Source organism: Orussus abietinus, unplaced genomic scaffold (assembly GCF_000612105.2).
Source record: "Orussus abietinus isolate OABI.00-Male unplaced genomic scaffold, Oabi_2.0 scaffold199, whole genome shotgun sequence".
NCBI classification, from domain to species: domain Eukaryota; kingdom Metazoa; phylum Arthropoda; class Insecta; order Hymenoptera; family Orussidae; genus Orussus; species Orussus abietinus.
Window position 1 is genome coordinate 79,644 of NW_019394470.1, and position 16,587 is coordinate 96,230.

The 16,587-nt window shown below is 39.1% G+C and overlaps 1 protein-coding gene across 2 annotated transcripts in view; it reads left to right on the forward strand.

The window, feature by feature from the left end:
• Window positions 1-474: 474 nt before the first annotated feature.
• Window positions 475-16,587, forward strand: part of LOC105694389 (4-aminobutyrate aminotransferase, mitochondrial) — a 44,767-nt gene continuing 28,654 nt past the window's right edge. Inside the window, exons 1-4 of one of the 2 annotated variants that reach the window (XM_023432476.1) lie at window positions 475-755; window positions 9,322-9,449; window positions 11,013-11,180; window positions 15,757-15,843. In XM_023432476.1, the coding sequence (XP_023288244.1) occupies window positions 680-755; window positions 9,322-9,449; window positions 11,013-11,180; window positions 15,757-15,843 (459 nt within the window). In that variant the 5' untranslated portion in view covers window positions 475-679. The remainder of the gene's footprint in view (window positions 756-9,321; window positions 9,450-11,012; window positions 11,181-15,756; window positions 15,844-16,587) is intronic. The other variant, XM_023432477.1, reaches the window with a different exon arrangement.

Here is a 16,587-nt window from a genome sequence, read left to right on the forward strand (position 1 = left end):
GGCTCGCCAAAAATGTTTAAAAAATTGTATATATTTTTTATGTTATAGATTCTGTTATATAGTTTTATAAATTCTGTGTATTCATTCTTTAGCTAATAAAAGATCTGTGTATTTTTTCTTTAGCTAATAAAAGAACTGAATGAACCCGAGAAGAAAGATTATTCGTATTTGGTGCATTATAATTGATTTCAGTTGTTTCGGGACCGTATTAACATAATGTAACCGAGATTATAACAGGAAGGACTAGTGACGGGCACATATATATATTTGGCGAAGTTTTTTACACCTGAAGAAGGTGTTTTTGATTCGGTAGACTTAATTTAGACGACTAATTTACGTATGTTCCACTTGATGGGTTGCCTGGAAAAGCGCAAAGCAGAGCATCGGAACGACGAAAATTGCGCCGGCGCGTCGAGCTTCGTACCGCTTCGCGTCGAATCCTCGGAAAATCGGCCATTAGTGGGGCTACGTCGCGTTCAGCGTCAGTAGCCCTAAGTCGTCCAACGAGATTTGATGCGTGTTACGTAGCGAGATCCCCCCGTTCAATTAACATTCATTCAGTTTGTCTTGAAGTGTACGCGGAGTTCGGCGAACTATCCCGTTAGAGCCTGCGTATTGGAAACCCCTTCTCGTAAAAACTCACGAAGTTCCGACGGTTTCGATTTAAAAAAAAATCAATATGCTCGCCAGGAAGGTGCAGCTCATTTCTGGAATTTGGCGGCGAAATCGACTATTTATCAATGGTATGGAACAGGGTTCGTATCTCTTTCCGCGTTTAGGAAGGGGAAATACTAGAACGGTATCGATTACTATGAAATCAACTAAGGGAATCATATGTGCCCATAATTATGAAAGTGGTCTAAGTCATATATTTTTTGTTTCGAAATTACATTGAATTAATTTCGTTTGAAATAATATGGCGTGAAATAACTGATAAACTCATTTTTTTTTTAATTTTGACTTAGACCACTTTCATAATTATGGACACATATAGAAATGTTTGCTGCCCGGACGTAGCAGTTTTCAGACAACTAACATACGACCCGAAGGGCTATTAACTCGGAAATTAGTGAAAACGAGATCCTTCTTTGAGAGCCAATTGCCTTTCGGTTCATGTGATAAACCATAATGCGACTCGGTAACATGTGACGTTCGGTCTTAAAATTGTGACAGTGTTTTGGTGATTTCCGACGATTTCCAGTGATCTCTGCTTGCGATTTACAGCTAATTTTCGCATTATTTCGAGTGTTAAAATCAATGATTTCCTGAGTGAATACCTCCTTACCAACCTTTTTAAGGCCGTGAAAAAGTTCGGAACCATTAATTTCGGACGTTCGAACACACATATGTGCCCATAATTATGTAAGTGGTCTAAGTCATATATTTTTTTTTTCGAAATTACATTGAATTAATTTCGTTTGAAATAATATGGCGTGAAATAACTGATATACTCTTTTTTTTTTTAATTTTGACTTAGACCACTCATAATTATGGGCACATATATACGCATTTAGGTGTAATACCCCTAGTAGCATAGAATAATTTATAAATACATGTGTAATATTTGCTAAATATCTCAAACAACAGACTTTTTAAGATGTCGTGTAGATTTCATTCGAAGATATTTGAAATATTTATTGAAAATCTCAATTACATATTTTACATATATCCTTTAGATATTTATTATGTATATTCTATAGCCATATACCTAAAACAGATCTACATACTTACAAAAGATATTTTATTTAGGCGGATGATANAGATAATATTCTAAAGTAATCGTTTTGCAAATATTTCAAATTTCTGCTAAATATTTACAAAATGTACGATGTTCGTTAAATTTATAGAAAATATAGGACAAATATTTGGTGTTACTATTAGGGAGTTTAGAAAGGCGTTATTTGTAGGGAGAAGCGAAGCACTCTTAAATCTAAATATTATCTCAAAATATCCTTCTTTCGAATTCGTTTTGTGCCTACAAATGGAAGAATCCGAACGCGTTACTACGAATTATTTTCACATTGTCACGTATGGATACAAAGGACGTAAACTGTGAAAAGACATCAACATGTTTAACTGCAGTTTAGTGTCTCAGTATCCATAATTTAAAACTTAATTTAGGAGATTATTTTAAATGTACTTACTTTCTATTCTCTAGTGTACCTGTGAATTAAAACCTTACTTTGAAATATAAACTAAATTTTTAAATAGGAAAGTCATTACGTTGTGCTTGAAAGATTTGTTACTGAGAAAAATGATTTTGCGAAAAATCGGATCCATGTGCTTTTGATTGTAATGTTAATATATGCAAACGATTAAATAATAATGAATTTCCAAAATAAACACATTTGAGAAGAACACGAAATTTTCATACAGGGAGCGGTTACATCAATCGGATCGAGGATTTTAATGAGCTTTATACAAATTAATTTAGAGCCAAAATAAAGACAAGTAGCCTAGTGTGTGTTTGAATAGGTCATATTTCTTGAGTTATTAACATTTAAAATTACACAGATATTTCAACGACGTTTTTCGTTACGTTACAGTATTAGCACTTTACTGCTCTACACGGAGAAAACAAATCTATTAAACTTACAGATTTTATCTGTTAAAATAAGGACAGCAGGTTATATCTGTTAGCGTTACGATAAATATTTTATCACTCAGATCCGTAAAGATTACAGATAAATATCTATAACGATTAGATATAAATATTTGAAAGGGTTACGGATAAATATCTACAAAGGTTATGGATAATTGTCCGTAAAAGTAATTCGAATAACTCTCTGTAAAGATTGTCGGATAAGTGTTTGCAAGTATTACTGATAAGTATCTGCAAAGAATACAACTTAATACCAGTAAACATAACAGAAAAATATCTGTGAAAGTAACAGGTAATTTTTGTATAAGTTGCGGGTAAAATTCTGTAATAGTTACAGATCAAGTAACCAAGGCGAAGTGAAATATTTAAAATTTCATATCTCTGCATTAAATGTACTAATCGATTTTGTTCATAGCTTTCTGTGGTCAAATTTTGTAATGGTTACAGATCAAGTAACCAAGGCGAAGTGAAATATTTCAAATTTCATATCTCTGCATTAAATGTACTAATCGGTTTTGTTCATAGCTTTCTGTAGTTAAATTTTGTAATGGTTAGATTAAGTAACCAAGGCGAAGTGAAATACTTGAAATTTCATATATCTGCATTAAATGTACTAATCGGTTTTGTTCATAGCTTTCTGTAGTCAAATTTTGTATTGGTTACAGATCAAGTAACCAAGGCGAAGTGAAATATTTCAAATTTCATATCTCTGCATTAAATGTTCTAATCGGTTTTGTTCATAGCTTTCTGTAGTCAAATTCTGTAATGGTTACAGATCAAGTAACCAAGGCGAAGTGAAATACTTGAAATTTCATATATCTGCATTAAATGTACTAATCGGTTTTGTTCATAGCTTTCTGTAGTCAAATTTTGTAATGGTTACACATCAAGTAACCAAGGCGAAGTGAAATATTTCAAATTTCATATCTCTGCATTAAATGTTCTAATCGGTTTTGTTCATAGCTNAGACGGTCCTGAAAGACACCAAGCGTCCCACTAGTATGCGATAGGTATCTGACAATATCCCACAAGCTGCCACGTGACATACATACATACACATATATATGTAATGGTATGCAGCTTTAGACCGTGCTTCTGCAACGGAAAAGCTGTATCCTTCGAGGGTTAGAGCCTCACGATTCCTGATACATGAAATTAATTTAGATTTAGTATTCAAAGATTTGAGACTGGCAAGAGAGCGGGGAGAATGTTTCATGAACGATCAGCTGAGCGCGTAAATATTATGGAGAGTCCGGAGGCCTGTCGACCGAATCCGGATTTAGCGAGTTTTTCCGTAGTTAGGGACTTTGCTTCCGAATCATTTCACACGTCTTGGCGATTTAAAATTCTTAAAAAATTGCTCACTCTTAGGACCGCTTTAATTAAATTAGGTGCAGTCCCAATCCAATTATCGCGGTTCCTGTTTTTCTGGCCCTAGTTAAAGGGAAAGGAAGGATGGGAATTTGACTCTCACAAGGAAGGTACCTGAGGTGTCCCCTTCCGATTTTGTTCATTTTTAAACATGTTACAGAGGACTAAAATCTAAGGGACCCGTGTTTTTTTTTTTATCGGCGGATCAACACTTTTAGGGGGTGAAATCAGGCTTCAAAGTTGGCCGTGCAAGGGGGTGAGTTGACTGTTTCATACAGAAGCACTCGACCGATTTTCATGAAACAACCGTCAAAATGTAGGAAATGAAGAATTATGAAACGTGCATTTGGAATTTTTCAAAAAAATTCATTTTTAAGGGGTGAGCCACCCCTTTGAATACTTCTTTTACCCCTTACGCGAGCAGTAATTGCTCTATCCAAATGAAACTTGGTTAATTTATAGACCAGAACAATACAAAAAAAGCTTATTTTGGTTTTTTTCGAAAAACGAATTTTAAGGGTTGTAACAACCCTTTAATAAAATGATGTATAATCCCGTTTTAAAACCAGCTTTGTACGATTTTCTTGGACTTAAAGGACTTTAACGATTAAAATTAATAAAAGAATACGATCAGGTAACATACAATACATTCGAAGGGTAAATTACCTCTTGGGTTCAAAGGAATGTGATTCGTAGAATATAAGACAGTGGAGTTAGCTGTTCTCGCAACTACTGCATAGCCGAGTGGTAACGCCGCGCCAGCGAGCAGTATGCGGTGCCAGGTTTTCAAACACTATATGTTGCTATAACACTATATGGTGCGCTCTATAGTTTCTTCATTGAATCAGCAAGATTTGAAATAATGGAACTTCAGGTTTTTTTGGATAAATTTGGATTGTTAAGAAGTTTAGGGCGGTTAGTCCCTAGTCCGTGCATCAAATTTGCCGACTTTCCGTCTTACTTGATCCGCGTGCAAAAATCTATTCCGAGCATAGAGCTAGCTGATCCTACAGGAGTGAATTTGGGGTTCTTTTTTGAACCTTGTTCAGGGAATTCTAACCTTACTTTGCGAGTGGCTGATCAGCCTAAACGAGATCTATTTCTACTAATTGAGTTTTAGTACCGAGTCGCGGACTACTTAGGTCCGCGAATCTATGATTCTTCCCGGAGCTTGGCTCTACGAGGGTTAGTACGACTTATTCTGAATTAGCCAGTCGCGGATATTGACTGGTAATTAGGTTTTGCTTGTTGAAGGTGTTCGCGAGTTGGTGCAATACCAAGACCGATGGGGTGAGGTAGGAAATTAGTTTGGAGGAATACGAGGAATGAAAGATGCAGGAGTGGCAATTGTGCCAGACCTGTTGATTTGTAAAAGAATGTACTTACCCGTGGCATCAATTTCTCGATCGCGAACTAGCGAGTACGCTTCTCGATACCGATTCTGATACCTACGATCGAGTCGAAAGTTCCGATCCAAGAGAGAGAGCCGTTGGTTGATACACGATTCATATCCCAGGGTAAGAGTGCTCCAGGGGGTCGACACTGCCATGTATTGGGGTGTAACGCTTTATGCACTACCGACATCTTCGGTTGGAGTAAACCTTCTTCGCGAACTAAAATATTTGGCGGGCTATTTAAATTCATTTATTAAACGAAGGGATATTTTTGGGATTTAAAAAGTACTTGTAATGATCAAAACAGACGTTGCTTAAACTGACACACAAATGTAAGAAAACGGTATATTAAACATAAAAGAAGTAACAAAAGTGTCAGTGGCGCAACGCCTGTTTTAAATCACTGTAAGAACTGAAATAATTACATTAAACATTAGTTAAAAAGTCACACATTTATTAAGATAAAAATATTAATTATTATGAATGTATAAATATACAAATTCTATACAAATTTAATTTTTGCTATGATTACTTGCATGGATTAAATGCGATCTATAGATCGCATTTAATTATTACAATTATTATAGTAAGAAAGTACAAACTGTTCTTGATTTACACTATTACTGGCAAACTCACGTTCGCGATTTAATACCCGAGGTAATCGAAACTTGTGAAAATATTGCCACTAATCGAGGTTAGGTTCACTTTGGTTCAGTTGTCCCGACTATTTTTATGCGCATCTACGCTGCGCCTCCTGGAGTCTCTTGCTATTGGTTAGAAAATTTGTTCTGTGTTCTTCTCTTTCTATTCGACTGAAAAGTCACGACACCAGCGCAGTCTTTGCTTGGAGTAGGTGAACTAACTTCAGCGTTACACCTCTCCCATAAGGAGTGTCGACCCCCTGGAGTGCTCTCTCGCGATGCTCCGCGCTCGCGAGCCGCGCTTCCCTCTCCCGAGGCCTCCCTACTCTTACGCCATCCTAATTGCGCATGTCCTACGTATGCCTAAATAATGGCCATGGAACAGTTTCGCGCACTCTTAATTTGGACCCGTTACAATACATATATTGGATGTCATTTCTCGTGTAATACTTTAGATATAAATACCTCTTAAATAGAGATATATTATAGTGTTACTAAACGTATTTAATTGGTGAAAATTTGGATGTCTAGTAACGTATTTAATACATATAATGCACATCTAACTTCCAATAGAATTTTTTGGATATTCCGTCAAGATATATTATACATATATTTTTCACATTTGATATACTGAAACATCCCATAGACATAAAAACATTCGGCCGCCGGACCGTGTATGGGGCTGTTGGTAGAGGCGCGCGTCTGTTACTTCCGGTGGTTATGGTGGCTAGTCGCTGGAACGTGTCCGTGAAGTTGGCCCCTACTTTTTCGAAAATGAAAATTTTATTTTTTGTACCGGATTGTACTAATTGTACGGAACATTGTACCGTTAAAAAAAATTATATAAATATAATACATCTTCATAAAATTTAAAAAGTTTATTTAAAGAAAAAATTTTTTTTTCGAAAAAGTAGGGGCCAACTTCACGGACACCGCTGGAACGCGCGACGATTATATTACGTTAGCTATAAGTAAGTGGCAAGTAAAGCCCAAAAAGGCTTCAAACTATCCGCATAGGCTCAGCAAGTGGGCAAACTGCACTCCTCGTAGCGACCAGTTACCCCAACAAATAGAGACATATTACACTTTTACTTAACTTATTGCATTGGTGAAAATGTGCATGTTCTAGTACCTTACAACGTACATGTATCAAACATGTGAGTAAAGTAATGTATATTTACGTACATAAAATATGTGTACATTTTACGTCCGTAACAGGTCAATTTGGCTTCAATTAATATACACACAACATACATGTATTATATATAATTTTCACGTGAAATACTGTAGATACAAATACCTGTTAAATAGAGATATATTATACTTTTACTAAACGTATTTAATTGGTGAAAATTTGGATGTTCTAGTAACGTATTTAATACATATAATGCACATCTAACTTCCAATAGAATGTTTCGGATATTCCGTCAAGATATATTATACATATATTTTTAACATTTGATATACTGAAACATCCCATAGATATGAAAACATTCTATGTACGTACGTTAGAGATTTTGTTCCGTGTGGGAGGATTCCAGTGATACAGAATTCCCTAGGACACGCCATTATCAAACGGTGGTCAACGTCTTCCAAGCCCGACCGGTACTGTTTTTGAGCATTCATACAGGGTATAACAGAACTCGTAGTCACGGTTTATACAGCGCTATCCTTGTTAAAAAGGAGTCGAAAAGTTCTGTATTACTTTTTCCTACGGTCCATAAACTTCCTGTTATAACTAATTGAAGCACAGCTAATCAATCGTGTTCCCCAACGGAACGCATACTGGAGAGGGAACCGGTAAGGATGCGTTCGGCTGTCTGTGACGTAGCATCCTTACCGACGTCCTCTCCGCTATGCCTGTAGAGTTCGAAAATTCTCAGTAACATTAAATTGCAAAAGGTAACTGTGAAACATACCGTAAGTTACCGGGAACATTGAGAATTTAAGAGAACGTTAATTTTATTGTTTATACTTTAGGTTTCTTCCTTTAAATAACTTTTTTTTTTCAATCAACTTCAAAGTTCAAGCTATAGAGTAATAATTACTATTAGAAAATATTGATTATAGGGTCGTATTTACCTCCAGCTAAAAATATTCACGTATGTACAACTTCACGGAAAATTCCATGCGATTTGTTTCAAACGAACTGATATTTCATTCTGCGACGAAGCGAATGGGAGGTTTTGATTGGCTACGGAGAACGTACAACGGAAATTCCCCTCTACGATGTTTCTCTATAGCTAATCGAAACCTCTCGTTCGCTCTGTTGAAAAATTCAAATTCTCATAATTTCTCGATAAAAAAGGCTTTGGAGAAATGACCGATAAGTTACCGGGAATTTCTCTTCGTTTCTGACGTAACTTACTGTATTTAGAACTCTATATGCCTGTTATTCGGAAACGCAATTCATTGGCTGTTCTTCACTTGGTTATTACAGGAAATTTATGCTCTGTAGAAAAAAATAGTACAGAACTTTTAGACTCGTTTTTCAGCAAGAATAGCGCTGTATAAATCGTTGCTACGAATTCTGTTGCACCCTGTATAAGGTTAAAAAGAACGTTAGTCGTGGGTGGGGTTGTATGACCTGTGAGTATGATTGTGATGTGCTCGGTCAAATTTCGGCCGCCGGCTTGCCGATTCTGCAGAATTATGTTTTCAAATCGGCAGTCCTGCGAACGGTGAACGATGATACACAAGCAATTAACTATCGCAAAAACTTTAAGAATTAGGACTAACTCTCATAATAATATAAAACGTCATTATTTTACTGCAGCAAAAGTAGTAAAATAAATAAAAACTAACCTGTAAATGTCATGAAATCAGATATTGATAAGAAGTTCAGAAGCATTTTTAATCCGTGCATAGTCTACTAAAGAATTGATATCATTTAATACGTAACAAGTATAAATATAGTTCGTTTGCAGAGACTCCCTCTCCACTTTCCTTAATCACGAATATAAAACTATGAACAATTTTGTTGCCTGGCACTAAATAATGTTAATACATACTTGGTATGACTTATGTTTCATACATTATTTATTGATAACTGTACGTAAGAATGCGAGGGTATTCCACGTAGCAACCAAATGATGGAATGACTTTTTGTACTAGTACAATGGTAAGCAAGATGTGTACGTATTTGACTCGAAACTGTACCGAGTTTCCTGATACTAACAATATGACAAAGACATAAGTCCCTAAAGCATCCAAAAAGTTATAATCAATGCACTTATAATGGTTATTTAAAATTCATAATGATATGAAATATCAAATACTTATATTTTCAATAAGTGAGACAATTCATTTTCAGGATGTAGTGTAACATGGCAGAGATCTCTCTCTGGGCCCCTACTTGGAGAACCGAAGAGGCCAGTACTGACTACGGAGTTACCTGGTCCTGAATCAAAGCGTTTGTTGCAAGAATTAAATTCTATGCAGGTAATGTGAAGCTTATACAAAAATGATGGGTACTGTTACGTCTGGGGAACGGAGAGGGAAAAGATTCGTACACAGGGGGGAAGGCGAGACCTAGCCCCCGCGCCTGCTATAAAATCGAATGAATAGATAGGATTTTTCATGTACTGGGGGGGGGGGGGGCTAGTCCCCGCACCTTCCTTACGATTAAGGAATTAGAGGGATTTGGGTAAGGATTCTTATACAAAAGGGAAGGCGAGACCCAGCCCCCGCGCCTTCCGTATAATCAAAGGAATTAGGGATAGGAATCTTGTGGGGCCCCTCAGCAAGTCCTACGCGGACTTATCGATATTGGTGGAGGTGTAGGTCGTAAAAAAAGAGAAAAATGGGAGTTAATTTTACTTGGTTTATGGTGTAAAAGAGGATCATGGGAATATACAAGCGTGTGCCCGCTGGGCGCGTGGGGGTGGATATGTGTGTGGATGGGTGGTTGGCCTTTTCTAAATACCTTAATTCTTTCCCTGAAGTGATGTCCTCTCCTGGAACAAAATTGGGGAGGGGGGGTCTAGTCCCCGCACCTTCCTTACGATTTAGGAATTAGAGAAATTCGGGTAAGGATTCTTATAGAAAAGGGAAGGCGAGACCCAGCCCCCGCGCCTTCTGTATAATCAGAGGAATTAGGGATAGGAATCTTGTGGGGCCCTTCAGCAAATCCTACGCGGACTTATCGATATTGGTGGAGGTGTAAGTTATAAAAAAAGAGAAAAATGGGAGTTAATTTTACTTGGTTTATGGTGTAAAAGAGGATCATGGGAATATACAAGCGTGTGCGCGCCGGGCGCGTGGAGGTGGATATGTGTGTGGGTGGGTGGTTGGCCTTTTCTAAATACCTTAATTCTTTCCCTGAAGTGATGTCCTCTCCTCGAACAAAATTTTAGACTTTTGGAAAATGATCAAGATGTTAAGAATTAGCTTCAGAGATTTTCTGAGAGTCTACCAAGAGTTTCCTAAGAATTGGAGTGAATTAAGAGTGTTGAAGAAGTAGTGGAACATCCAGGACAATGAGCTCCGAGGGCCGGCAGGATCGCCCGAATCACGGAAAACCCCCTCCCGAATTCCTCCGGCGACCACGAGACCGTTTGGCACTAGGTGATTAACTAGGCCCACACTAGATGTCGGGAAAGGTCTCGCGACGCGCCGATTGAAGGTCCACGCTCCGCCGAAAGCCGCTAATCGCCCGCTAGATGGGAGCACCTTCACCATAAACCCTCCTCGACGCGGCACGGTAAAAAAAGGCCTATACGGGACGGTGCGCGGTAAATCGGCCGCCGACGGATTACTTAAACGGCATAATCATACAAAAAATCGCCGTTACTTACAGTTACTTTTGTTCCCGGAAGTTCCGAGCGTCACCAACCGATGCTAAGAGGAATTAACAAATAATCTGGTACTCACCGTTCCCTCTCCGCTCCGACTTGTGACGGCAGAATCCTGCCACGTCACAACTCATAAAATACATATACCGTAGTATATCAATGATTAAAGAGGGAATAATATATTCATGAATTTATTATTTTGTATGCGCAGCAAGCAGGGTCTGTAGAATTGATTGCCGACTACGAGCGATCAATAGGTAATTACATCGCTGACGTTGACGGGAACGTACTACTCGATCTCTATATGCAGATTTCTTCTGTACCCTTGGGATACAATCATTCTGCTGTTCTCGACGCTCTCAATAATTCAACTAATCAGGTAAGTTCTTGTTGTATTTATGCAGTAGAATAAATGTGTAGAATATAAAAGTTAAATAGAAAAGCTTTATATTTATCAGCAAAAAGGTGCTTTCAACTCATTACGGTAATGCTATGTAGTTATGTTTTAGTTACTGTTCAAGATACACCGTTGATTATTTTGAAAAGATATTCAATGACGCACGTGGTACCCTATCGGTATCGAATATGTTGACTTCTGAATAAAATTAACACTAAACTTACCATCAACGGGTCAAATTGACTGTTTTAAATGATATTTGTAATGGGGATATAAATAGTCGGTATCAATTTCAACCTATTTCCCGTAGCCCACCTGGTCTTGCGTAGTATCAAAAGGACATGTGGGATTTTTCCTTGAGTAGTGACCTGTAGCATCGAACTCCAAGAGGTAATCGAGTAGAGTTAACCGAGTAATCGATAGGGTACATGTCATCATTGTAATTGATGTAATCGTTTTCTTCGGTATTGTGCATGTCAATATTGTTCATAACTTCTTTATTGCTACATCCTTTAACAAGGCTAATACAACGCATTTTTGCTAATTCTATAGAGGATTTTTTCTCATTACTATAATTTCCACAACCCTCGCTAGATAATATCGCGCACTATATTGCAAAAATTGTCGAAGTCTGTTGCCTGAGCTAGAATGCCCATTAAAATTAAATAAAACTTTTTGACTCGCGATTGTATCGAATTAAGTGGGTTTCCATTTCGATACCATTTTCATAAAACGACACACGTCCAGACGTACAAAACATGATGATAAATTGCACGAATTATCATATATTCGCAAAAAACACAAAGATAAGTAATGTTTTAAATTCTTGCACTGTGAAAATGCACGAATAGCTCCTAACAATGCTTTATCGAAATCACATACGATTACGCGTGGTAGCGGAAATGTTGAAGTTACTGATAAACCAATACGAAGTATTTCGTTCAGCCAATATAGGATGGTGTTCGTATGCTAACTTGCGCTCAGCATTTGAAAAATAGGCATTTTCGAAGAAGGAGTACATGTCACTATTTGGTAAAGGTATACGTGAGAAGATGGTTCACCAATCGGGTTTCTTATTTTTTTGACTAACGATCCAGTTTCGTCAATGCATATTAATTCATGGTATTTCACATAAACAGCCAGTTGTTCTGGCGTAAAATAGTGCACGAAAAAAGGATCCAATCCGATTGAGCGTTTCGCCCCGACATAATTTCCTAACTTAATTTCAAATATACTTTTAATCGGATCAATATGTTTGATACTCAAATTAAGATTAACGGCATTCACCACTAAAGTGGGGACGATGACTTCCACCGCTAGATGGCACTAGCATCGAATTCGGTGGAAGGTAACCAAAACGTACTTTCTCGCTCGGATGAGGGAGACGCGACGCATAATGGGCGGTGTTTAGCAACGGGCGAAAAATGTGTACGTATTTTGCACGTATAGGACTCACACAACGGCTAGACGCCTCTGGACTAGGCGCCGAAACGTGGGTGACACCCGGCCGCACGCACACGCAAGTTGGACGCTCCGCCTAGAGTCGGCAACGGTTGCTAAAGAATGCCCAAATTCCTCGCGAGAAACTCGAAAATCCTGAAAAAGGTGCTCCATGGAGACAACGATTTTGAGCGTATTTCTCAACCGCTTGGGCTCAACGAGTGCTCGTTTTAAAGATAAAATGTTGACGTGTATTTATATGGAAGCGATTTTCGATCGAGCACCTCCTTCCTAGTAAAAAGGGCATTGAAATTATGTCGTTGCACTTTTTTATATGAAAATGACCACTTATCGAAAATCGCTCCCATATAAACACAGGTCAACGTTTCATCTTCAATATGAGCACTCGTTAAGCTCGATCGGTTTATAAATACGTTCGGAATCGTTGTCCCCGTGAGGCCCTGCAAAATCACTGGAGTGGTGAGCGCCCTTAACTCTTTCTTCTTTAGCTTTACGTAATGTCCCTTCAGAGGGTAAATGTGGGGGTTCATTATCTCCAAAATCCATTAACCGATCTGCTTCTTTTCTACGCCAAATGCATGGCAGTACAGTTGCTTCTGATGAGAGATTCGAAACTTGGGCACACCTTTTGCTCTTAAATGTCGCTTTTTTGAGTGTAGTATAGCAGGATCGAAGTCCTTTATCGTGCACTCAATAGTGACCCGAGTTTTCCGTAGGTTCGTTAACAATGGAGCCTACTAGGCTACAGTTGCATTCTTTGCACGATGCCGTTATGGTCGCATATATCCCATGGGAAGATATTTTGCACCTCTTAAATGAAATTGCGCACGGTAATTTAGTTTCATTGTAAATAGCTTCATGCAAAATGTCAGTCCAATTTTTATGCAACAACTGCGTATGTTTTTTTACAGTACCTAACTTTAAAGTATACGAGACTTGTGTTGGCTTCAAAAGAAACCATGTTTTAAAAGGAATTTTAACATTGAATGAGACGGTATTATGGTCTATAGAACTGTTCGTATTAGCGGTAGTGTTTTGGTCGGAGAACGTTTCATCTCGTTTTACTTCGTAAAATTCCAGAAATTTATCTACAATCCCATATTGATTAGTTTTTGGTATTACATATATGTATTTCGGTTTAATGGAATCATTCAAAATTGTACTGATGCGTACATACAGAAGAGAGCTTAGTTTGGCCGGTATACCATGTTCGTCTATTATATTTCGGAATTCTTCAGATAAAACCACGTTCAAGATTTTCGGAACGTGATTCATTATTACGCTGTGAAGATAAAATTATAAAAGCAAAAGTAACTTTATGAGAGTGCTTAGCAATGCTGCTACTTTGAAGCCTAATTCAACGCAACAGATACGATTATCGCCGTGGATCAGAGCATAGGTTCCACGGTATCCTTAGTCAGAAGTTACCGCTTAGACGATTCTCTACTTGGGCAAAACTCCCCACTTGGGCGACTCCCCAACTCACAAGGAAACATTCCCAAGTGTCCGCCCCCGATCTTATTGATTTTCATATATGTCGAACAACACAAAAATCTAAGAGATACGTGTTTTTTTATATCTGCAATGATCCACATTTAAGGGGTGAAACAACCCCCCAAAGTTTGGCGAAAATTCGACTTTTATAACAATTTTCGTAGAAGCAATGGAGGGATTTCGACGAAACTTGGTATAAACGTATTCTGTATAAGGATGGTGAAAACACAATATTGTCCAGCAATGCTACAACCCCCCAAGGGGGTGAACTACCCTTCAGGCGACATTTTTTTCTAATACATATTAAACAAGCACTCCTACTTAAGTTCCACTTACGCCATATGATTGCTCACAAAAAATGAAGAAATACGTGTTTTTTTGCTTTTTGCCAATAAACATTTACACATCGGTTGTAAACAATGAATGTAGGTTGTATACGGGTATATTTTGACTAGCTATATTGGGTTATATCGTGACCAATTCATTGTGCATAAATCTTGTGTACTCTTGTGAAGTACAATCCGGTATAAAAAAAATTTCATTTTGGAAAAAGTACGAGCCAACTTCACGGACACCCTGTCGGCGGGACTTTGCCGGCCGACTCAGCTCTGTTAGGACCACGTGGCCCTTTACGGCACGGCAGAGCTGGGGGTTCCGGTGTTTCCGCGATATGATGCTATTACCTCTCGCCCACTTAGAACGTGTCTCACACATTCACGGCAACGGTAATAATATTTCAACGGTACGGGGTACAACAAACGTGAGTGGGCGAGAGTCTTCGCCCGACGAAATTATTAAATTACAGAACGCAAAACCGTTATAATAGTAATCGGAAGCGATGCGGCAACGATACGCCATGCGGTCAAGAAAAGATGGTCATAGCACGACTAGTAACTCACGTGCAATCAACGAGAATCCCGCTGGATTGTCGTGCCAACGGTAATTAGGGTCAGGTGGAGACGACCTACAATTACGGAACCACGACGAAAATCGGCATGTGAGAGGATGAAAAAACGAGGCCAACCAGACGGATTTCGGCCTAGCACACGGGAACGGGACAATATGTGGCGGTACTAGATGAGGCCCCTTGGGCTGATCAGGGTTCATTGATGCTGCTTTGCGTTGAGATCTGTTATCGCTGAACTCCCTGTCTTGGGACGGAATGTATAGATCTTCCTTGCTAGCGTTATCCCCCTTCTCGTGGCCTCGGAAGGATCGAAGCCACGCGCTCCGTCCTGCCATCTTTAACGAGCTCTTAGTCTAATCCTCGAAAGAATGAAATTGCGTGCCGATACTCGCCACTCCTCCGCGGAGGTACAATTCACCGCAAAAACGTATTATACCAAAATATTATTAAAACAGAACATCTTAAATTACGGGATTGCCAGATGGACTCCTCCTTGCTCCGACTTTAAACCCACTTGGGATTGGACAAATTTTGCCATGTCACAGTATATAGAGAGTAACCTATATTATGGTTACAATAGCTTTTATGAACGTTGACATTTTAAAGTTACGGCAGCAGTGTGTTTGTGTTTTATGAAATAAGAATTGTCGAATGTCATCAATATTCCGGTAATATAACGTGTACTTTTGTTTGCAGAAAATAATAGCAAATAGACCAGCGTTGGGTGTATACCCAGGACGTGAGTGGCCTGGTAAACTAAAGAATGTTCTTCTTAAAAAGGGGGTAAGTGTTAACGATCAGATTTTCCTTCTTCCCTTAAATGTAAGGCCGGAGTGCGACTGATGTCTTGATCGCTACGACCAGGACGCTGCAACTCTGACATGTTTTAATTTTGTACAGGACAGGTGCCAGGTTAACGATCTGCACCTAATTCGTACTGACAGAATTAAAAACGCAGATGATCCCGTTATTCGGGTGCAGCGATCACAACCGTAAAAACGTTTTACCTTATCCGCTACACAAGCGCTAGGGTCACAATCTGTCTCAATTACATTTTGTCGCTTAACTGACTGAAATAGCCGCATTTGTGGCGTCTAGGCTACAGTTAGTTCATTCGGCCGTATTACAGGCGGGACCTCCCCCTGACTGTACCTGTGGCTTAAAGCCACCTATCAGCGCCATTGGTATCCGCTGGCTCCGGCCTCTACATTATCCCTCTACCCTCTCCCGAAGGCAGCGGACTCAGAAAAACGTGGATTCCGTCAGCCGAACGGCAAACTGTGAGATGCATTTAGCCGGCCTTGAGACACAGAGACGTGTCTACACGCCGTCCTCCACCCTGCCATTTCCGCGGGGAGCCCCGTGGAGGCAACATTTCTGCGTCCGTTTGACGCCGGAATCCGTGCAGCGCCTGCCGGGCAGGGATTGAACCCGTCCTTCTTCTACCTCGACTAGTTTGGAGCGATCCCGAGGTCAGTGCCGACTCACTGCCTCCAACAAGGGAACATTCCCATGTGTCCGCCTCCG